The 23,038-nt window shown below is 46.6% G+C and overlaps 1 protein-coding gene across 1 annotated transcript in view; it reads left to right on the top strand.

The window, feature by feature from the left end:
• Positions 1-10,738: 10,738 nt before the first annotated feature.
• The window catches only part of LOC141098247 (uncharacterized), a 129,735-nt gene continuing 117,435 nt past the window's right edge, over positions 10,739-23,038 (top strand). Inside the window, exon 1 of the mRNA XM_073585876.1 lies at positions 10,739-11,218. Coding sequence (XP_073441977.1) covers positions 11,170-11,218 — 49 coding nt within the window. The 5' untranslated portion in view covers positions 10,739-11,169. The remainder of the gene's footprint in view (positions 11,219-23,038) is intronic.

Here is a 23,038-nt window from a genome sequence, read left to right as displayed (position 1 = left end):
GCTACCGGGGGGCAGGGGGGCAGTGGCACCAGGCCTTGCGCTCTGAGGGGGCCCACTGGAGCTACACTACACTACACCACTATTCTGCGGCAGAGCAGGGAGAATCGATCTCACTACTCTGCTGCCCGGCCGCTATGGGCCCCTGAGAAGGTGGTGGGGGCCCCCGGTGCCAGCAGTGGGCCCCCCACCTTTCAACCAGCAATGTCGTCCTGGGCTATTCTGTGCACACAGGACCTGTGATGAGGTCACAGGAGGGGTGGAGTCAGTGGTCACATGATCAGGGGCTTCAGTGGCTGCAGGACTCTGATGTGCTGGTTGTCATGGTGCTGGTTGGATGAGGTGAAGTTTCTGTGTGAGGTCAGGAGGGGTTACAGGGTGGATGTAGCAGAGGTGTGTGTATGAGGTGTACAGAGCGGAGCCGTGTGTGTAGAAGGTGTACGGAGCAGAGATATGCATGTATGAGGTGTACGGAGGAGCAGAGCCGTGTGTGTATGGGGTGAGCGGAGCCGTTTGTGTACAAGGTGTACACAGCGGAGCCATTTGTGTACAAGGTGTAAGGAGTGGAGCCGTGTGTGTATGGGGTGTGCGGAGCCGTGTGTATACGTGGTGTACGGAGCAGAGCTGTGTGTGTACAAGGTGGACGGAGCAGAGCCGTGTGTGTACGGGTGTACGAACTGGAGCCAGGTGTGTACAAGGTGTACGGAGTGGAGCCGCGTGTGTACAGCGTGTACGGAGCAGTGCTGCATGTGTACAGCATGTACGAAGCAGAGCCGCGTGTGTACAGCATGTACGGAGCAGAGTGCCTGTGTACAAGGTGTACGGAGCAGAGCTGCATGTCTACAAGGTGTACGGTGCGGAGCCGTGTGTGTATAGGGGGTGCGGAGCAGAGCCGTGTGTATAGGGGTATGAGGTGCAGTAATAGGGACACATACGGCATCAGCGGCTCAGCATTGGGGTATCAGGTGCAGTAATAGGGACACATACGGCATCAGCGGCTCAGCATTGGGGTATCAGGTGCAGTAATAGGAACACATACAGCAGCAGCGGCTCAGCATTGGGGTATCAGGTGCAGTAATAGGGACACATACAGCAGCGGCTCAGCATTGGGGTATCAGGTGCAGTAATAGGGACACATACGGAAGCAGCGACTCAGCATTGGGGTTATAAGGTGCAGTAACAGGGACATATACAGCAGCAGCGGCTCAGCATTGGGGTATTGGGTGCAGTAATAGGGACATATACGGCAGCAGTGGCTCAGCATTGGGGTATCAGGTGCAGTAATAGGGACACATACAGCAGCAGCGGCTCAGCATTGCAGTATCAGGTGCAGTAATAGGGACACATACGGGAGCAGTGGCTCAGTATTGGGGTATCGGATGCCGTAATAGGGACACGTACGGCAGCAGCGGCTCAGTATTGGGGTATGGGATGCCGTAATAGGGACACATACGGCAGCAGCGGCTCAGCATTGGGGTATCAGGGGCAGTAATAGGGACACATATGGCAGCAGCGGCTCAGTATTGGGGTATCAGGTGCAGTAATAGGGACACATACGGCAGCAGCGGCTCAGTATTGGGGCATCGGGTGCAATAATAGGGACACATGCGGCAGCAGCGGCTCAGTATTGGGGTATCAGCAGGATGAGGGGTTTGTACAGGTTGGGGATACATGGTGATGGGGCTGGAATATGAGAAGTGAAATGTGTCTTTGTTGTATTCTCTGTAGCCGAGTCCTGGCTGGAGGAGTTGTCATGTCGGTCTGGGCCAGATGGAAAAGACGTGAAAAGTGAACGATTCCATCAGAAAGATCGTCAGCGGTAAGACACCAACTATAACTGTGCAGTAATCACTTATATGTTCTGCCGGACTGGTATCTACCACTGACCATATGGCGGTAATATCAATATTGGTCTTTATATAGGGATTATTTTCAGTAACAGCGCAGTCATCTCCTACATCCATTATTAGGGTGTGTCACCGAGTTGTAATCAATGTTACCTAGTTAGGGGCTCACTCAGAAGTTTCGCCCCCCCTGAACCAAAACCCTAGCTACGCCTCTGAGTCCAGTGTTTCCCTCTTAGCCATTCTTGGGTGTTTTTAGCTGTGTGTTTTGAGTCATTTTCCTGTTGCAAGGCCCACGACTGCGACCAAGCTTTAGTCACTGGTCAGCACATTTATCTCTAGAATCCCTTGATAATCTTGAGATTTCATTGTACCCTGCACAGATTCTAGCCACCCTGTGCCAGATGCAGCAAAGCAGCCCCAGAACATAACAGAGCCTCCTCCATGTTTCACAGTAGGGACAGTGTTTTTTTTTCTTGATGTGCTTCATTTTTCCATCTGTGAACATAGAGCTCATGTGCCTTGCCAAAAAGTTCCATTTTTGTCTCATCTGTCCATAGGACATTCTCCCAGAAGCTTTGTGGCTTGTCAACATGTAGTTTGGCAAATTCTAGTCTGGCTTTTTAATGTTTTTTTTTTAACAATTGTGTCATCCTTGGTCGTTTCCCATGAAGTCCACTTTGGACAACGACGGATGGTGCGATCTCACACTGATGTTCCTTGAGCTTGAAGTTCACATTTAGTCTGTTTAGAAGTTTTCTGGGCTCTTCTGTTAAGATTCGTTTATCCATCTCTTTGATTTGTTATCAATATTCCTCCTGCGGCTATATCCAGGGAGGTTGGCTAACAGTCCCATGGAACTTAAATTTTTGAATAATATGTGCAACTGTAGTCACAGGAACATCAAGCTGCTTGGAGATGGTCTTATAACTTTTACCTTTAACATGTTTGTCTATAATTTTCTTTCTAATCTCCTGAGACAACTCTTTCCTTCTCTTCCTCTGGTCCATGTTGAGTGTGATACACACCATGTCACCAAACAGCACAGTGAGTATCTGTAGCCCTCTTTACAGGTCACTCACTGATTCCAAGATTGTAGACACCTGTGATGCTAACTAGTGGACACATCTTGATTTAACATGCCCCTTTTGTCACATTATTTTCAGGGGTACCATCATTTCTGTCCAGGCCTATTTCATGAGTTTTATTTTTTTTCTAAATATGGTGGAAGCATGGTTGAAAAGCAATGTCTGACTTTCATTTGTTAATTTTCATAAAATTTTTTAGTTATTATTACTTTTGTCAGATTCAAGTTATTTCTGTGACCATTGTGGATTTTTCTGTCATTACACAAGGGGTAACAACAATTTTGACCACGTGTGTAAATTACTGTGCCTTATCCCATTTATTACCACTTGGTGAACTTGGACTGACTAGTAAACGTTTGTGCAGTGCAATGAACTTGGTGTCCCTTGGATTGTGTGAGGAGTCGCCTCCTGAAGGAGTCGCCTACTGAAGAAATACTAAGAAGAAACGTGCGTTGGGGACGCTTTTACAAATCTAATTTCATATAAGTAACGCTGTCATGATGTAATCTATTGGCCAACTTGTGGGACAAGTGCTACCCCATGTAGTATTACCTCTGTGGATTTATTTGACATTATAGGCATTTTTACTGTTTTATGTTGTACTGTTTGGCATCTCCATTATTTAGTGTCCAGTTGTCTGTTTGTTTATTTTTGGTTTTAATATATCTAATTTAATAAAAAATATTTTTAACGGGTATATACTCTTTGGTTATGTATTTAACCTTTTTTGTATACAGTGTTAATATTTGAGTTTAATTACCCTAAAATTATATTGGGTTTTTCTTCTTGCTGCTTATCATACAGCTATGTCAATGAAAAAATGACAAATATTAAGGCTCCTGAAATGTCACAATGAGAAAAACAAAAAAGATAGCTTTGTCCTTTAAGCACCACTCCGGCATTTTTTTTTAAATTTCAGCACTAGAGAGGGACAACTAATCAAAATTCCCTGCTCACAGTATTATAGCTGCAGTCTTCATCTGTTTCTGCTGCCGCTCCGGTCCTGATCCGCAATTTTTTTACCACAACTTCTGACTGACCGGAAGACAATATTAATAGTCACAAGCTCTAATGAATCTCTATGAGAGCTTTGTTCTGGCTCTCGTTCTTATAGATTTACATAACGATGTGACTCCTGGCTCGTCCAGCAAACACTGGAGCGATCCAGCAGGTAATGAACTGCTCCAGACCGACTGGAGCAGTGCCGATAACAGATGAAGACGGCGGCTGGTAGGTATGAGACCTAAGTGCATGGAAACTTAGATTAGTGGCACCACTCCAGCACTGCAATAAAAAAAATTGGAGTGGTGCTTTAAGTCCTAAAATGTGCAAGTCCTTATAGTGGTCGTCAACATCTCCGATAACTTCCTAATTACAAAATTCCCCTGCTAGAAATAAAAACACTATACACTCATCTCTGATGTGGGCACTGTACCAGCAATGTGGGGTCACTTGGGGCTAAATGTTGTTGTCATGTCACATGAGCCCTGCAGCCAACAAGCGGCCACTAGTGGTCTGTTTCAGTCTCTCTTTGGACTAAATTGAAAATAAAAAGAAGTGAGAGCTGCTGCTCTTTAACTTCCTCCGGATGTCATCTTTAGGGCTTATACTGTCAGGATTCTCCCACTGTGCAGGATAGATCCCAGACATTGCTTGGTGCTGTGGTCCCCCATTTGGCTCCAGCCACTCAGATTGCTGCTCAGTGCAAGCGTTGGTCCCAGCATCTTGCTGAGGTACTTGGTATATGCTTGGTTATTGCTGCCTTTCCAGCCAAGTCTATGGTAACCAGTGTTAAACAGGTGCAGCCTTGCTTTCTGGCGTCGAAGTCCAGAAATCGCCTTACTGAGCATGTCCGTGATGTGGCGTCTTCTCATTGGTGATTGGACATTTACTGCTCTGGTGATGTGGTGGCTCCGGATTGGTCTGTAGGCAATGTCACGAGTGGCTGGGAGTGAGTGTTTGGGGTGGAGCCTAGTGTATAAAAGGCTGTCAGAGGTGCACGCCGATGCGCTAGTATCATGTACGTTATGGTGTGTGCGTGTGGATACGCCACCATTCTGTCTGCAGGTTGTGTGATTCTGTGTAAGCTCTGGGACTGCACATGTTGGCAGGCAGTTAGCATCAGTGGGGGCAATTAAACCTTGGCTTAGCACCAGTTTCCTTCATGTATGCGGTTAGCACAGTTGAGTCCAACCGTTAGCCTAGAGGTATCTAGCGTCATAGAAGTTTCACGTGCTTTATCCCTGTGACGTATAACAGGGTATTGCACTTAGTATTCTTTTGTTCAGTACTGCTCTGTGAAGTAACGGAGCTTGGCACTCAGTGGTCCGTTCACACTGTGTGGCGTTAACATAGTGTGTTCAAGCAATCGCTCAGTTTGTTCTCACCATTGTTCACACTAGCAGCAGCTATACATCTCTGTACGGTGGACCCAGGGTTGCGATTGCACTTTATTATTATATTTTATTTAGTGCAATCCGCCAACCCTAACACATACACATCTGCATTAAAAACGGAAATCAGATAAAAAATCGTATTGCACTCTGAACAGTGTTATTCTATGATTCCCTGCTAATCTGTGATTTTTTTCTCAGCTCAGATCAGACTAAGAAAATAATCACAGCATACTGCGAATGGCCGCATATATCAGACGAGACTCGCCAATGTATGTCAGTGGGTGAGAGAAAAAAATCGTACTGCACACGGACTATGCATGTGCCATGCGATTTTTACGCACTCATCTCATAGGAAACCTGACATTTCATCAGCTAACTATAGTAAATTCACAACCTGAACTCTCAAAATAGAATAGAAGAATATATATACGATGAAAAAAAATGGTGTTTGGTCCCATAAATTTTTAATAACCAGCAAAGGGAAAGCCGACAGCTGGGGGCAGATGTTTGTAGTCTGGGAATGGGGAAATAAACTTGGACCTTCCCAGGCTATCAATATCAGCTCACAGCTGCCTGCTTAGCCTTTACTAGTTATTAAAATGGGGGACCACCTAAAAAATGATGTGGGGGTCCACCCTATAATTACTAACCAGCAAACGCTAGGAAGACAACTGCAGGCTGATATTAATAGGCTACGATGGGGCTATGGATATTTCTTCTCCCCCTCAGACTAAGAACATCAGTCCTCAGCAGCCTCAAACATAGCGCATCTATAAGATGCGTCAAATCAGGTACTTAGCATCACTCTTCCCACTTGCCCTGGTTCGGTGTCAAGTGGAGTAACAGGGTTGAAGTTGAAATCAACTATTTTTTGGCCGCTAACATCAAGCCCAGGGGTGAGTACTGGAGAAGCGTCTATAAGACTCCCCCACTACTAACCCCATAGTCATATTTTAAAAAATACACAGCCAGAACTAAGTCCTTTAATTGAGAGAAAGACACAGATGTAAGGAGAAGAAGCAAGCCAGGCTTGTCTCATCCATAATGGGCTCAGAACCGTCGGGTCTGTCACCTCAGTGTTAGGCATCGGGTTCCTGTCACTGCACAGCAGGAATCCCAAACCTTGCATTCGGCGGTCTCCCATTCCTCTCCAGCCGCAGAGGAGGCTGCTCAGCAGACTCATCGATCTCGGCACTCTGCTCAGACCAGCACTGTGGGTTTGGTTGCTGCTGCCACCTCTGGTCCAGCTATAGCAACGCATGCTGGTGAGCAGCAAGCTACTCCAGGGTTTAAGTCCTCCTTTCGGTCCACTGAGCATGCCCTTGGGATGATCTCTCATTGGAGATCAGAGGTCACATGCTCAGGTCCTTCTCCAGCTTGGATTGGACCATCAGGGAGGTCCCAGAAGGACGCTGCTATAAAAGGGTCGCATGGCCATGCGCTAAGATAGATTTTTCTTGAGACTTGTGTAAGTGATGATGGATGCATGGAACTGGTGACTGACTCATTAAATAACCCCTCCCTTTGATACGTAAGTGTTAGGGTTAGTTTAGTTTGAGTCAGCACCTCATGGTGGCAAAGCATGTGCCACAGTGCTCCAGTCAAAGCACAAAGGTTAGCGCCATAGTGCTGCCATATCTCCCGTACCTCTGGGCGGTACAAGTCTATCCGCTGCACCCTGTGACAGCTAACAGGGCACAGAATTTTCCTAGCATCACTCTCTAGTGCCGCTGCAGCGGCTCCGTGCGTAAGTGGGTCTAGAAGACTCTGACTCCATTCCTCTGGACAGAGTTCTGTGACCACATCGCTTGCGCTCATATCATATTAGTGCGACCCTGTGAAGTAACAGGGTTTTTGCCTCGTACGCTCCGGGTGAGGTAATCCGAGCGTGCTATTATCCGCCATTACCTAGCAGCAGGTTACATCTCTGCACGGTGGACCCCGGGATGCGAACGCACCTCTTACAATCATAATTATTTGGTGTGCTCCGCTAGCCCTTAACACCTCAGTTACAGGGGGGAGTGCTTACAATAACAGGATGTTCCCTGTGCTTGAGAAAAGGGGGCGTGGCTAAGCAGACAGAAATTCAAACTGTGGAGGCGGGAATGTTGAGCGCGCGTGAGTGGTGTGAGGTAATTTCTGCTGTGAAGTGAAGGGACGAGCTGACAGGAGCTGACCGACGGGGTCTTCCTGACAGGCCGCATGTACCGCTGTCCCCGCCTACATCAAGGTCCTTGACAAGACTGCAAACTCGGCCGATGCCGCTAACACAACTGCCCTGGCCGACGGTACTGACTGGGGAAGGCAAGGTCTGTGTGAGGGATACCGGTGCTCAACTTAGCAGACCAAACAGGCCATTGTGAACTGTTCCGGGACCGTCTCCCAGACCCGATAGTACAAGAATTCTCACCGCTGAGGGAAGAATCTGCCCCTCCTTCTGCCCTGCATCCGTTGGGGCCAGTGCCCATGCTAGAACCCCAGGTAATCACCACCAGCGACAGGATTGAAAAGAAGACACCGTCAGGACCACAAGAGGACATTCTCAACACCAGAAAAGCGTCCGCCATTTTTCACAAGACTGTAACAGATCCCCGTTGTGGCTCATTTCAAGTTGCCTCAGTCAAAGTGAAAGGCACATCTCTGACTGGAGCGCAAAGTGATAAGTGCATGGTTTACATTTTCTTCCCCTATTAGTTAAAAACCCCTAGAAGTGTTCTTTATATTAGGGAAGAACGCTCCCCCTCATTTAAATATCTCCCTGAGAGGAGTAATCTCCTGTGAATTTAACCCTTTGTTAACCCTTCGTCTGCCTCTTGTCCGTTACTGCATCCCGCTACCTGCTCACACATACTCCTTTATTTTAAATAACTACTCCCCATCCCTCTTTTTCCCATTAATTAGTGTAAAATAAAAAACACCATATTACTCACATGTCTGCTCAGAATCCCTATGTGATGCTCTACCATGAAGAAATCAAGCTCTGCTACATCTGGGTGGTTTGTTGAGCTGTGGCATGATTCGACTGGGCAAGCCAGTCGGAACACACTGAGATGGGAGCGTGACTATGCTCCTGCAGCATGTAATGCTGATGTGAGAAAGGTCACTGGAGTTCATCGCTGATGAACCCAGGTCACCGCCCTGACATCACCACTCACTGCGTGAGAAAATTCCATGGTAGACCCGTTGCTGGAACGGTATCTGCACCGGAGGTGAGTATAGGGTATTTTTATTATACATGGTGGAATATTGTGGTTGAGAAGGGGATGTCTGAATAGTTGACAATCCCTTTAATCAGTTAAAAGAATATAAATAGTTGTGTGTTTCCAACAATTATCATAAAATCACAAAATTAGCAAGTAATTAAAACATTTTTATAAAGTATGCTGCAGGTTAATAAAAAATCATAATTAAAAGTTATTTGCATCTCAGCTTTTCGTGGCGGAGGTGGGAATGACTCCGGGCCACCCTTAACTTCAAAGTTAGAGAAACAGTATAGCTCATTGTTGTACGCCGTTTCCATGCATGCCATTAACTTCTGTCTTAGGCATGAAAAGCGGAGATGAGAATCACCTAAAGTGAAAAAGCAAGAAAGAAAAATGCAGTTTATGTATTGCATTACTTCTCTTCTTACCCCCAGTAAACATCTTCTTGCACCATTTTAGACCAAAAATTAAAACGTGGGAATAATAGACACTTAATAGCTGCATTTTTTTTAAAAATGGCAAGTGTGATGTGAATGGCTGCACATCCAGTTGGAAGAATGTCTCAAGTGGGGTACCACAGGGCTCTGTCCTGGGTCCTGTATTGTTCAATATCTTTATCCACGAATTAGATGAAGGAATTGAGGGTAAACTGATTAAATTTGCTGATGACACAGCTAGAAGGGATAGCTAATACTAGAGAAGAGAGAGAGAGGATTCAAAAAGATATAAATAAACTGGAGCAGTGGGCAGCAATTAACAGAATGGTTTTTAACAGTGAAAAATTCAAAGTACTACATCTGGGCAATAAAAATGAAAAAACATATACAGAATGGGAGGAATAGGCCTAAACAACAGCACATGTGAAAAAGCCTTGGGTATACTAATAGATCACAGACTGAATATGAGTCAACAGTGTGATGCAGCAGCAAAAAAGGCAAATGCAATACTAGGATGTAGTAACAGAAGCATACAGTCTAGATCACGTGAAGTCATTATTGCCCTCTACTCCTCTTTGGTCAGACCTCTTCTGGAATACTGTGTCCAGTTTTGGGCTCCACATTTTAAAAAAGACATCAACAAACCGGAGCAAGTTCAGAAAAGAGCGACCAGAATGGTGACCGGTCTGCAAACCCTGTCTTATGAGGAAAGGTTGCAGGATTTGGGAATGTTTAGTTTGCAGAAGAGAAGACTGAGACAAGACTTAATAGCTGTCTACAAATATCTCAAGGGCTGTCACATTATGGAAGGATCATCTTTATTCTCATTTGCACAAGGAAAGACTAGAAGCAATGGGATGAAACGGAATGGGAGGAGACACAGATTAGATATTAGAAAAAACTTTTTGACAGTTAGAGTGATCAATGAGTGGAACAGGCTGCCACAAGAGGTGGTGAGTTCTCCTTCAATAGAAGTCTTCAAACAGAGGCTGGACAGACATCTGTCTGGGATGATTTAGCGAATCCTGCTTTGAGCAGAGGGTTGGACCAGATGGCCCAGGAGGTCCCTTCCAACTCTACCATTCTATGATTCTATGAATCTTAAGCAACCATATAAAAAAAAAAATCAGAGTTTCATCCAGAAAACTATTATTTTATTCTCACTTCTTTTTTTTTCTTTTACAGCAGCCGCTATTAATTATTTACCAGACCATTTTCAATATATCCGTAAAGTCGGATGTTGTATGTATAGCATCTGTTTTTTGTGCACCCATAAAATTGAATGGCTGAGTCTCATCCAATTCTTGGAAGAAACTAGCCCATGCTGTGATTTTTTTTCCACACACAGGTTTGGTCTGTGAAAAAAATCGCCAGTCTGCGAAAAATATCAGTCCGAGTGCTCTTGTTTTCTTTTTAATATAGTCCTTACATACAATGGAGCAGATGACAATGTAAGTGAAATGTAATTTTAAATGCTATTTGATTTGATTTGCTAGAACAATATCAGCAAAATAATGAATGTTGGTGAGAAAGCCGAGAAAATAAGTAGCACTGCTAGAAAATCATTTAATGCAAAATCATAAACTGATGCTGCTTCACTCTAAAAAAAAAAAATCAAACAAACTAGCTGGCACTTTACAATGTAACCTAATATTTACTCATGAGCTCTTTGTTTGCCAGAGATTTTACATTTCATTGCTCCCGTTACATAGTGTTATTTTATAATACTGGACGCCCTGGGATTGATTGTGTAAGGTCTCAGGCATTTTCAGGGGTGCTCCCCTAACAGAGGTAGTTTCAACCCATCCAGTCATCTTGGCTTATCAACCAAGGGAGATACATTCCTAAGGGCTGCTCCCTTTTTTTTTCACTCACTCCTGGCCAGGAGCCACCTACAGTTCAGAACAGCCTCTGAAAGAGCCAGCACTGATTGAGCTTTTAGCTCAGTTTCCTCTGTGGCAGAGACAAGAATCCAGTCTCCAGTTCCCTCTCCAGCTGGAAAGCTGCTTCTCCTTAGATAACTGCAGCACACAGTACAATCAGGGACCGGACTATCATGGAGACCCAACGAGAAGCGGATTACTTTACAGCCTTGAATTAACCAAAGAGGATTCCGCAGCATTAGATCCAAAGACTCTACTTGCTGGAGAGAGACACAAGTGCACACCACAAGCTGCAACTATCCGCTTGTCACAGGGGGGACGATGTTTAACTGGCACAAAACCTTTGCTATCTTGCCACATTGGAGGAGAGGTATGGCTTCAATGCTCTTTAATATCTGTGCAATTATCACATAGTAATAAATCTATTACCATAATAATGACCATGATAGACAGAAAATCTACCTGTGACTGCTGGAGTCCATGCGCTTATTAGTCATTTAGGTTCTATCTAGATACAGTAGACAGATTGTCAGCTCTTAGGGTGTGTGCACACGCTGCGGATTCTGCTGCGGTGTACATTAGCATAATATCCTATGGATATCGAAAACCGCAGTACAGACGGTGCAGATTTTTCCGCGTGGATTTGCTGCGGATTCTAAACTGCAGAAAGAATTGACATGTCAATTCTTTCTGCGGATTCCACTGCGGTTTACCATCTCCTCCATTGTAGAGTTGATAAACCGCAAGTAAAACCGCAGGTCTTTTGACCTGCAGATTTACCTGCGGATTTTACAAAATCCCCGCTGCTAAATCCGCAGAGCATTCCGCAGCGTGTGCACGTACCCTTAGGGCTCACTGCTTGTACATCTGTTATCAGCACACTTTCTTCTTCATGCTTTAATAAGTTTTTTTTTCCCCCGAAAGTCATTTAAGAGACCCTAAGCTTGACAAAGTGACTGCCACATTCCGCCATCACATAGTCCAAACTGCAACGTGAATGTCCAAAAGATAAATGGCTTTGGTTTTATTATGTTTTTACTGAAAATAGAAAAATAGTAAATTTATGGAACTGATGGGTATTAGAGAGTAACACGTAGAAGAAAATGTTTTTTTTATTACTTGCTGATAAATATTTAGTTGAAGCAGAACACTGCAATAAAACTGACACAGATTGATTATTAGCTGTCACATCTCTTCCCATTTATGAATGAGCAGAAATGAAGGCAAAACTGACGTTTCAGAATATGGGCTGCCGATCACCATAATGCAGAAGCTATGGAAGAATCTGTCACCTGACTGCTTTATATGAAATTGGATATCGATCTGTTTCACAATCACATCTATGTATCTACGTCATATTTTACTATATATATATATATATATATATATATAATGTGTGTGTGTGTGTGTGTGCACCTCGACAAAAATGCAAGTTATGATTGATCCTTTGGTTGGTTCATCTATTGTAGAATCGCTGCAGCTACAGCACTAGACATGGCTAATCCATATGAATGAGAAGAATATATGGTACATGTATGGTTTATTTTATCGCTGATAGGTCATTGAATCCCCTGAAAAAATCTATGGTTTTGCTTTAAGGCCCTTTTTCATTTAGCGATGCACCAGCGATCCAACCAGTGATCCGACCCGGTCAGGATCGCTGGTGCATCGCTAAATGATCGCTAGTGAGCTTTCATACAGAAAGATCTCACAGCGATGCAGCAGCGACGCAGCGCACGATACTTACCATTCACACACAGCGATCCTGCGTCCTCCCGCCCGCGTCCAGCGTCGCTCGTCTCACACAGCAGGAAGCCCAGCAGGAAGCAGACGACGAGAAATGGAGCCGGACATTCTCGCGCGATCAGCGATGGACAGCGGGGGAGGCGGTCGCTGGTAAGTATCACACATAGCGATATCGCTAGCAATATCGCTATAACGTCACAAAACCAGTGACGTTTTAGCGATATTGCTAGCGATATTGCTTAGTGTAAAACCCCCTTTAGTTTGCAGTCAAAAGATTTCAATATGTCATGCACCTTTTTCCAGTTTCCAGCATCAACAAAATGTCTTTCTTGCATTGAAGGACATATCCAATACTTAGAAGATGTGCATCTCGGAACACCATTTTACTTCGGCAGTGCTTGGCTATCTCCGGCAGTCCCATTGAGAGTAAAAGGAGCAAAGGAGTGTATTCTCGACCTCTGCTGCATTCAGTTGGGGCAAGCACCGTTCTCTTGATCTGTGGAGGTCACAGCAATCAGACCCCCAGCGATTGGAAAGTTATCCCCTATCATATGGATAGGAAATAAATTCTAATCTTGGTAAATATCCTTTAGGTTCAAGAGGCATGGGGTGGAGGAGAAATGGCTGATAAGTGAAGAAGCAGGTGTCTGATAAGATATACACTCACTGGCCACTTTATTAGGTACACCATGCTAGTAACGGGTTGGACCCCCTTTTGCCTTCAGAACTGCCTCAATTCTTCGTGGCAGAGATTCAACAAGGTGCTGGAAGCATTCCTCAGAGATTTTGGACCATATTGACATGATGGCATCACACAGTTGGCGCAGATTTGTCGGCTGCACATCCCTGATGCGAATCTCCCGTTCCACCACATCCCAAAGATGCTCTATTGGATTGAGATCTGGTGACTGAGGAGGCCATTTGAGTACAGTGAACTCATTGTCATGTTCAAGAAACCAATCTGAGATGATTCGAGCTTTATGACATGGCGCATTATCCTGCTGAAAGTAGCCATCAGATGCCTGTTCTTAGCTGAGAAGAGTGGTACCCAGTGTGGTCTTCTGCTGCTGTAGCCCATCTGCCTCAAAGTTCGACGCACTGTGCGTTCAGAGATGCTCTTCTGCCTACCTTGGTTGTAACGGGTGGCAATTTGAGTCACTGTTGCCTTTCTATCAGCTCGAACCAGTATGCCCATTCTCCTCTGACCTCTGGCATCAACAAGGCATTTCCGGCCACAGAACTGCCGCTCACTGGATTTTTTTTCTTTTTCGGACCATTCTCTGTAAACCCTAGAGATGGTTGTGCGTGAAAATCCCAGTAGATCAGCAGTTTCTGAAATACTCAGACCAGCCCTTCTGGCACCAACAATCATGCCACGTTCAAAGGCACTCAAATCACCTTTCTTCCCCATACTGATGCTCGGTTTGAACTGCAGGAGATTGTCTTGACCATGTCTACATGCCTAAATGCACTGAGTTGCCGCCATGTGATTGGCTGATTAGAAATTAAGTCTTAACACACAGTTGGACAGGTGTACCTAATAAAGTGGCCAGTGAGTGTATACTGTGTGTATATATATGTTTCTTATATTTACTTGTAATATAAGATTGTTGAACGTACAATTCCCATTTAAGGTAATATCTAGTTTGAAAAATAAGAACGAGCCGCCATGTGTGTGATCTGGCAGCTTATTCAAGTGAATAAAGCTGAATTGCAATACCAGATGTAGCTCATGATCAGACATGGTACTTGTGAAAGTATTCACCCCCTTGGCTTTTACCTATTTTATTATATTGAAACCTATGTTTAAACATTTTTGTAATCTGCCTTGTGCATGATTCATCAACACTAAATAGTCTAAGTTGTTGAAGTGCGAAAATATAGGCATAAATTTAAGGGAACAAATAAATAAAAATTGGCACGTGCATATGTATTGCGATGAAGCCCCTAAAAAAGTTCTGGTGCAAGCAATTACCTTTATAAATCACATGCTTAGTGAAAGGAAGTCCACCTGTGTGCAGTCGTCTCCCATCGTCTGTCAGTATATACACACACCTTTTCTGAAAGGCCACAGAGGCTACAACACAATTAAGCAAGAGGCACCACTAACCAACCCCCACCATGAAGACTAAGGAGATCTCCAAACAAGTCAGGGACAAAGTTATTGAGAAGTTCAAATGAGGGTTGGGTTATAAAAAAAAAAAAAAATCCCAGTCTCTGATGATCCCTAGAGCATCAGCAAATCCATTATCATCAAATGGAAAGGACATGGTACCACAACAAACCTACCAATACAGGGCTGCCCACCAAAACCAGCCTGGGCAAGGACATTAATCAGAGAGGTAGCACAGAGACCATAGTTAACCCTAAAGGAGCTGCAGAGTTCCCAAGCAGAGACTGGAGAATCTGTCTATACGACGACAATAAGTTGTACAATCCATACGGGAGGCCTTTATGGAAGAGTAGGCAGAAAAAAGCCTTTACTTATACACAAAAACTGTGAGGCTCGTTTTGAGTTTGCCAAAAGACATGTGGGAGACTCCCCAAATGTATGAAGGAAGGTGCTGTGGTCAGAGGAGACCAAAATTGAACTTTTTGGCCACCAAGGAAAACACTATGTCTTGCGCCAAACCAACACAGCCCATCACCCCAAGAACACCATCCCCACAGTGAAACATGGTTGTGACAGAATCATGCTGTGGGAATGTCTTTCAGCACTCAGGACAGGGAAAATGGTCCTAGTCAAGGTTAAGATGGATGGTGCAAAATACAGGGATAGTCTTAAGTAAAACCAGTTTTAGTCTGTCAGTGATTTGAGAATAGATGGAGGTTCACATTCCAACAAGACAATGACCCACAGAATACTGCTAAAACAACACTCAAGTGATTTAAGGAGAAATGTATAAATGCTTTTGAGTGGTCGAGTCAAAGCCTAGGCCTTAATCTAATTGTGAATTTGCGGTCAGACTTGAAGATTGCAATGGGCAATAACCTCAGTGGCAAGATGGAGGGAGCTAATAGACACTTATCTAGAGTGACTTGCAGCTGTTAGGCTAGGTTCACATTTGCGGATGTCAGAGCTGCGGTGAGCTGCGTAGTTCCTCCGTGAAGCTCCGCCCACTGCCGCACCTCCTCCATTCAGCTCTGCCTTCATCTGCATACGGCCTGCATATGCAACAAAATGCAACATGTTGCGTTCGACGCAGGTCACCGCAGTGTCAAAACGACGCTGAATGTTAAAGATAGGTACGCAGGCCACATGCAGGCATAGGCGGAGCTGAACGGAGGTGTGGCAGTGGGCAGAGCTTCATGGAGGAACTACGCAGCCCTCAAGCAGCTCTGATATCCGCAGAAGGAGGCTCTACAAAGTACTGACTTTAGGAGGGTGAATAGTTATGCACACTGAAGTTTTCAGCTATTTTGTCCTCTATTTGTTGTTTTCTTCACAATAATAAGAAAACCAAAATGTTCACAGTTGTAGGCATGTTACTTACATGAACTGATGCAAACCCTAAAAAAAAAAAAAAAAACATTGAAATTCCAGGTTGTGAGGTAGCAAAACACAAAAATGCCAAGAAGGGTGATTACTTTGCAAGCCACTGTAGTAAAACAGTTAAATGACTAACTCAGCTCTGCTATATCATCATACAAAGTATAACAAAACAGAAACAAGACACTATAGTTACCGTAAATTACCCATTTTATAACCACAACACTCTTTGATTGCACAAATGCAAACAATTTGGATATAGCAGAACACCCCTTTATATAAATCCCTTTATGAATCATTGTAGAATATGTAGTTTTTTGAGTTAGAAGGAAATTAACATTTAAATACACACAGACAGTTTAGTTTACATAACAGTATTTGTATGATTTTAGCAGCTAGCCTGATCAAAGGGATTGGGAAACAGCAAGGTGCCATTTTGCAAATGTTGTACATCCTACATCCTATTACATCTGTCTAAACAGGACTGGAAACTCTGCCTAAACAGGGCCCTACCATAAATGATCTTATCTCTACTTGATCATAAACTCTTAAAAACCAACTTTTTCCCTGAAGCATCAAATTAGGAAAGTAATCTGATGAAATCCTTTCAACACACTTCAATCATGTTACAGATCAGTGCCCTCTTCTCAGTGAAAAAGTGAGGAACCGCAAGACAACAGAGGGATGTGTTTTTCCAAAATACAACTTTTAAAGCGACCATTTCCTTTACGATTGTAAACACTATTGACATGCTATCCTTTAATCTTCTCTTGTCCAGCCTTAACATGCCCATAACATCTGATCAGGCTAGACACTTTGAGGCGTGCAAGGGGTTTGCCTCTAAATTCCACACAGGATGATCTATACAGGACATTGCAAAGGTGTGCAAGTGTGTCCCCGCACAATGGGCGATGATGTAGTGTTAATCAGTGAAGCGAAGGCTAATGCAGCACAGACACATGGCCACATCACCATAGCCAAGTGCCCATTTCATGTTATTGTGAAGTTGCTTGAATGTGGTATTCTTGTGCACTGATCTAAAACAGAAAGAAAACAAGTGGTTCATTGGATAAATGCAGTGACACTTGCCCAGATCCGGTCTGAATTCCATTGCTGGAACCTTGTAACATTGATAAAGTCAAGAATGCTTCCTACATCCCAAGTACTCAAACACCTTGGAATGTGCTAGAAATTGGCAATCATTTACTGTGCCTTATATTAGGTAACCAAAACTTGGATTTTTCCCCAATAAATATTTTTATTGTGCATAGAAACCGCACTGAATCTTCTGTTTACTTGGATCCTCTTAATGCCTTAGCCATTTAAACTGGCTAATTACTACACAGAAACCGATTAGTGGTGATTTAATGGGCCGACCACACTTCTGTGCACATAGAATGATCTTTAATACATTTAATGTGTAAATAAAACATCAACCCATGTCTTGTTTATCCAGGACGATGTGCTGCCGAGAATGATAATTTTTAAGCATTTTGCTCAGTCATCAGGTGTTAGGGCTGGCGGAACGTACCAAATTATAAAACAGTAGTAGGTGCGTTCGCAGCCCGGGGTCTACTGTGCAGAGGTGGTACACTGCTGCTAGGTAATGGCGGAAGAATTAAGCGGTGTGAAAACAGTCACACGTGGGTTACGTTACCAAATGTGAACAAGAGCGAACTCCGTTAATTCACAGAGCTGCGCGACCGCTGAACGTAGATGCCGGAGCCTGTTTAGCTCACAGAGCCCAGCCAAAAGAGCACACAGTGTACGGCCACAGAACTCTACCCCAAGGACACGGGGTTAGAGTCCCTCTAGGCCGACTGAGCGTGCGGCGTCTCTGCCGCGAACGCCGCTATAGATGCTGGCTATGGAGTGTGGAGCACGTGCCGAGTCACTGGTGAAGACTAATGCCTGACTCAACCTCTGACCTACCCACGCCTAAGCTTGGGCGCTAGCAGGCTAGGCTGCACAACACATGCATACCAAGGGTAGGGGTTTCATAATGAGTCATTCACCAGAGACATTCATACGTGCATACATCACTCACTCCTCATTGTCTGAAAATACCATCTATCCTAGCGCATGGCCGAGTGGCCATGCAAACCTTTTATAGCCGCGAGCATCCGGGACCTTTCCTGGCTTTTCGGATATGCCAATCCGAACACGAGCAGGACCTGAGCATGTGACCGTCGATCTCCAATGGGAGATCACTCCATGGGCATGCACAGTGGCCTGACATGAGGACTTAGTCCCTGGAGAATCTCGCTGCTGAGCAGCATGCATTGCCATAGCTGTGCCAGGGGTGGCAGCAGCAAGCAAACCCACGGAGCTGGTCTGGGCAGAATGCCGGGACTGACGAGTTTGCTGAGCAACCTCCTCTGCGGCTGGAGAGGAATGGGAGACCGCCAGAAGCAAGGCTTGGGATTCTCGCTGTGCAGCGACAGAAATCCGACGCCTAACATTACCCCCCCCACTAGGGCTCCCCCCTCTCTGAGCCTCGCTCCGCTCAAATTTCGCAATGAGAAGAGGGGTGTGGATGTTCTCCACCGGCTCCCAGGTCCGAGCCTCTGGACCATGACCCTTCCAATCCACCAAGTAAAACCTTTTGCCCCGCATCACCTTGCATCCCATGATGGCATTGACCTCAAACTCGTCAGACGACAGGTCTGATGTCTTGGCAGATGGCTCAGAAAACCGGGACATGTGAACCGGCTTAAGGAGAGACACATGAAATATGTCCGAGATAGCCAAGTGTGGTGGAAGGGCCAGACGGTAGACCACAGGGTTAATCTGCTCGAGGACCTTAAAAGGGCCAATATAGCGCGGTGCGAACTTAGCGGATTCCACCCGCAGCCTGATGTTTCGAGTGGAGAGCCACACTAAGTCGCCAGGGACGAAGGTCAGAGCAGGGCGCCGGCGAGTATCAGCCGAGGACCTCATTCTCTCCTTGGAGGCCCGGATAGCATCCTGCGTGCGATCCCAAATGTCACGTGCCTCCACCGCCCTGTCTGCCACCCTAGAGTCGGTGGACGACACGGGCATGGGCACGGGGACGCGCGGATGCTGAACGTAATTTAAGAGGAATGGGGTCTGTCCGGTGGAGTCGGCCACAGCGTTGTTCAAGGCGAACTCCGCAAATGGCAGCAAGGATGCCCAATCATCCTGCCTGGCCGAGACAAAATGTCGCAGATATGTCACCAGGGTCTGGTTGGCTCTCTCAACCAACCCATCCGTCTCGGGATAATAGGCCGAGGAAAGATTTAGCTCAATGCTGAGCAGAAAACAGAGCTCTCTCCAGAACCGAGATGCAAACTGAGGACCCCGGTCGCTGACAAACTTATCCGGCATGCTGTGTAGGTGGAAAACATGTTTAATAAACAACGCTGCCAGGCCCTGTGCCTAAGGTAGCCGAGAGAGTGGTACCAGATGCACCATCTTAGAGAAATGATCGGTGACCACCCAAATGATGGTGCTGCCACTGTACTTGGGCAGACGCACCACAAAGTCTATACCGACCATCTCCCAGGGCCTGTCCGCAACCGGCAGAGGATAGAGTAACCCAGCGGGCCGCTGCCGAGGGAACCGATTCTGGGCGCAAGAGACGCATGCCTAAATATAGTCCCTGATGTCACGGGCCATATGCGGCCACCAGAACGTCCTCGCCAGGAGTTCAGAGGTCCATTTGATCCCGAAATGGCCACCCACTCTGGACGAATGAGCCCAAGAGAGGACCTCCGGTCTCAGATGGGCAGGGACAAAAGTCTTGCCCGGAGGTACAGACTCGAGAGCAACCAGAGCCACTATTCTCAGGCTCTCCTATGGGACTATCAGTCGAGGCTCCTCCTCATCCGATGACACCATGGAGCGAGAAAGAGCATCGGGCCGGACGTTCCTCTCCCCGGAGAGAAAATGCAGTGTGAAATGGAATCGGGAGAAGAACAAAGACCATCTGGCCTGGCGAGAATTCAGCTACCAAGGGCACTACCAAAGTTGAGAAATGGGGGATGAATTGGCGATAGTAATTTATGAACCCCATAAAGCGCTGCACCGCTTTGAGAGAATGGGGTTCCTGACAATCCATCACCGCCTGTAACTTGGCAGGATCCATGGCCAAACCCTGGGCTGAGATGATGTAGCCCAGGAAAGGCAAGGACTCCTGCTCAAACACACATTTCTCCAATTTGGCATAAAGAGAGTTGGCCCGCAGGAGATCGGAAACTTTGCGAACATCTCTCCGGTGGGAGTCAATGTCTGGGGAGAGTAAATGAGAATATCGTCCTGATAGACTACTACCGAGGTGGTAAGCATATCCTGGAAGATATCGTTCACAAAGTCTTGGAAGACGGTTGCGGCATTACATAACACAAAGGGCATCACCAGGTATTCATAGTGCCCGTCTCTTGTGTTAAAAACCATCTTCCATTCGTCCCCTCACGGATGCGAATCAGGTTATAGGCTCCCTGCAGATCAAGCTTAGTAAACACTTTCGCTCCCCATAGTCTATCAAACAGTTCCAATATCAGGGGCAGAGGATACTTGTTCTTAACGGTTATGGCGTTAAGGCCCCTGTAATCGATGCACGGACGTAATTCTCCATTCTTCTTTTGGACAAAGAAGAATCCCGCTCCTGCCGGAGATACCGACTTCCTAATGAATCCTCTTGCCAGATTCTCTCTGATATACTGAGACATGGACTCTGTCTCTGGGAGGGTAAAGGGGATATACCCAACCCCAGGGATGCTCAGCGCCAGGCAAGAGGTCAATAGGACAGTCGTAAGGGCGGTGCGGCGGAAAGGTCTCTGCCGCCTTCTTGGAGAAAACGTCTGCTTACTGCTGATATGGCTTGGGAAGCGAGGAGAGATCTGCAGGAACCTCAGAAGTAGCGACCTGTACGCAGTCCCTCAGACACCTACCCTCGCAGGATTTTCTCCAACCGAGGATTTTTCCCGAAGACCACTCTATGTGGGGAGTGTGGGATCGTAACCAGGGGACCCCTGCCTTCGGGCATCACAAGGAGAGACAGCATCTCCTGATGAGAAGGAGACAGTGAGAGTCTCAGTGAAGCCAGCCGTCTGGTGCGTGATTTGGGACGGAAGTGTCGCCCCATTCACCACCCTGGTGGTGACTAGTTGGGGTAGCAAGACCAGGGGGATTACGTGTTGTTGGGTGAAGGCAGTTGACATGAAATTGCCCTCCACCCCAGAGTCCACGCAAACCTCCACAATCAGAGTGGAAGAATTGAACCCTAATGCCCCCTTAAACAGGAGCTTGGAGGAGAAAGTCGCGGTGTCTAGTAGGCCCCCTCCGATAACCACTAGACGGGAGCATTTCCCGAACGCTGTGGACACTGGTTAGCAAGGTGCCCAGTCTGCCGACAGCGGAAGCAGATTGGAGGTACCCGCGCGGACCGGACCCTGGACCCCGTGCGGGACACCTCCATGGCCTCTGGAGGCTCAGGCGGCTGACCGGGGGGTTCCAGCGGTCTAGCAAAATTTGGAGCCAACTTATATCGTTGGCAGGACCTGGAGCGCTCCAACACTCGCTCAGTGAAGCGAATGTCAATTCGGGTGGAAACCGTAATGAGCTCCTCTAAAGTGATGGGCACCTCCCTGGCGGCCAGGGTGTCTTTGACATGACCAGCCAGGCCTCTCCAGAATATAGGTATGAGAACCTTATCTGGCCACTCCAGCTCTGAGGCCAGAGTTCTGAAGAGGATGGCATACTGGCTGACCAGAGACGAACCCTGGGTTAGGGCCAGCAACTGAAGTGCGGTATCGTGCGTGACCCGAGGTCCCAGGAACACCTGCTTCAGAGTGACCAGAAAATGGGTGGCACTCTGTACCAGGGGATCCCCGCGCTCCCACAGTGGGGTGGCCCACTCCAAGGCCCTGCCCGACAGGAGGGAGATGATAAATCCCACCTTGGCCCACTCAGAGGGAAATCGTGTAGCCAGCAACTCCAGGTGAATGGAGCACTGACTCACGAAACCCCTGCATGAAGCACTATCACCCAAGAACTTCTCGGGCAACGGAAGGCGGGACAAGGTTGGGGCAGGACTGGCCGTGGAGACACGGGCGACAGCCTCTGTAGCTGCTTGAACAGCGACCGAGGTAACATCCGCAGCTGAGGTGGAATGCTCTAGCACTGCCAACCTACCCTCCAGCTGCCAGACCCAGGCGCTAGGATAATGTTAGGGCTGGCGGAACGCACCACATTATAAAATAGTAGTAGGTGTGTTCGCAGCCCGGGGTCCACCGTGCAGAGGTGGTACACTGATGCTAGATAATGGCGGAAGAATTAAGCGGTGTGAAAACAGTCACACGTGGGTTACGTCAGCCAATGTGAACAAGAGCGAACTCTGTTAATTCACAGAGCCGCGCGACCGCTGAACGTAGATGCCGGAGCCTGTTTAACTCACAGAGCCCGGCCAAAAGAGCGCACAGTGTACGGCCACAGAACTCTACCCCAAGGGCACGCTGTTAGAGTTCCTCTAGGCCCACTGAGCGCGCGGCGTCTCTGCCGCGAATGCCGCTATAGACGCTGGCTATGGAGTGTGGAGCACGTGCACTGAAGCGTGCCGAGTCACTGGTGAGGACTAATGCCTGACTCAACCTCTGACCTACCCACGCCTAAGCCTGGGCCCTAGCAGGCTAGGCTGCACAACACATGCGTACCAAGGGTAGTGGTTTCATAATGAGTCATTCACCAGAGACATTCATACGTGCATACATCACTCACTCCTCATAGTCTGAAAATACAGCCTATCCTAGCGCATGGCCGAGCGGCCATGTGAACCTTTTATAGCCGCGAGCGTCCGGGACCTTCCTGGCTTTTCAGATGGGCCAATCCGAACACGAGCAGGACCTGAGCACGTGACCTTCGATCTCCAATGGGAGATCACTCCACGGGAAGGCTCAGTGGCCTTACATGAGGACTTAGTCCCTGGAGAATCTC

This window comes from Dendrobates tinctorius, unplaced genomic scaffold (assembly GCF_039654945.1).
Source record: "Dendrobates tinctorius isolate UK_male_01 unplaced genomic scaffold, ASM3965494v1 ptg000089l, whole genome shotgun sequence".
NCBI classification, from domain to species: Eukaryota; Metazoa; Chordata; class Amphibia; order Anura; family Dendrobatidae; genus Dendrobates; species Dendrobates tinctorius.
Note: the sequence above shows the minus strand (reverse complement) of the source record. Positions and strands in the feature narration are given on the sequence as shown.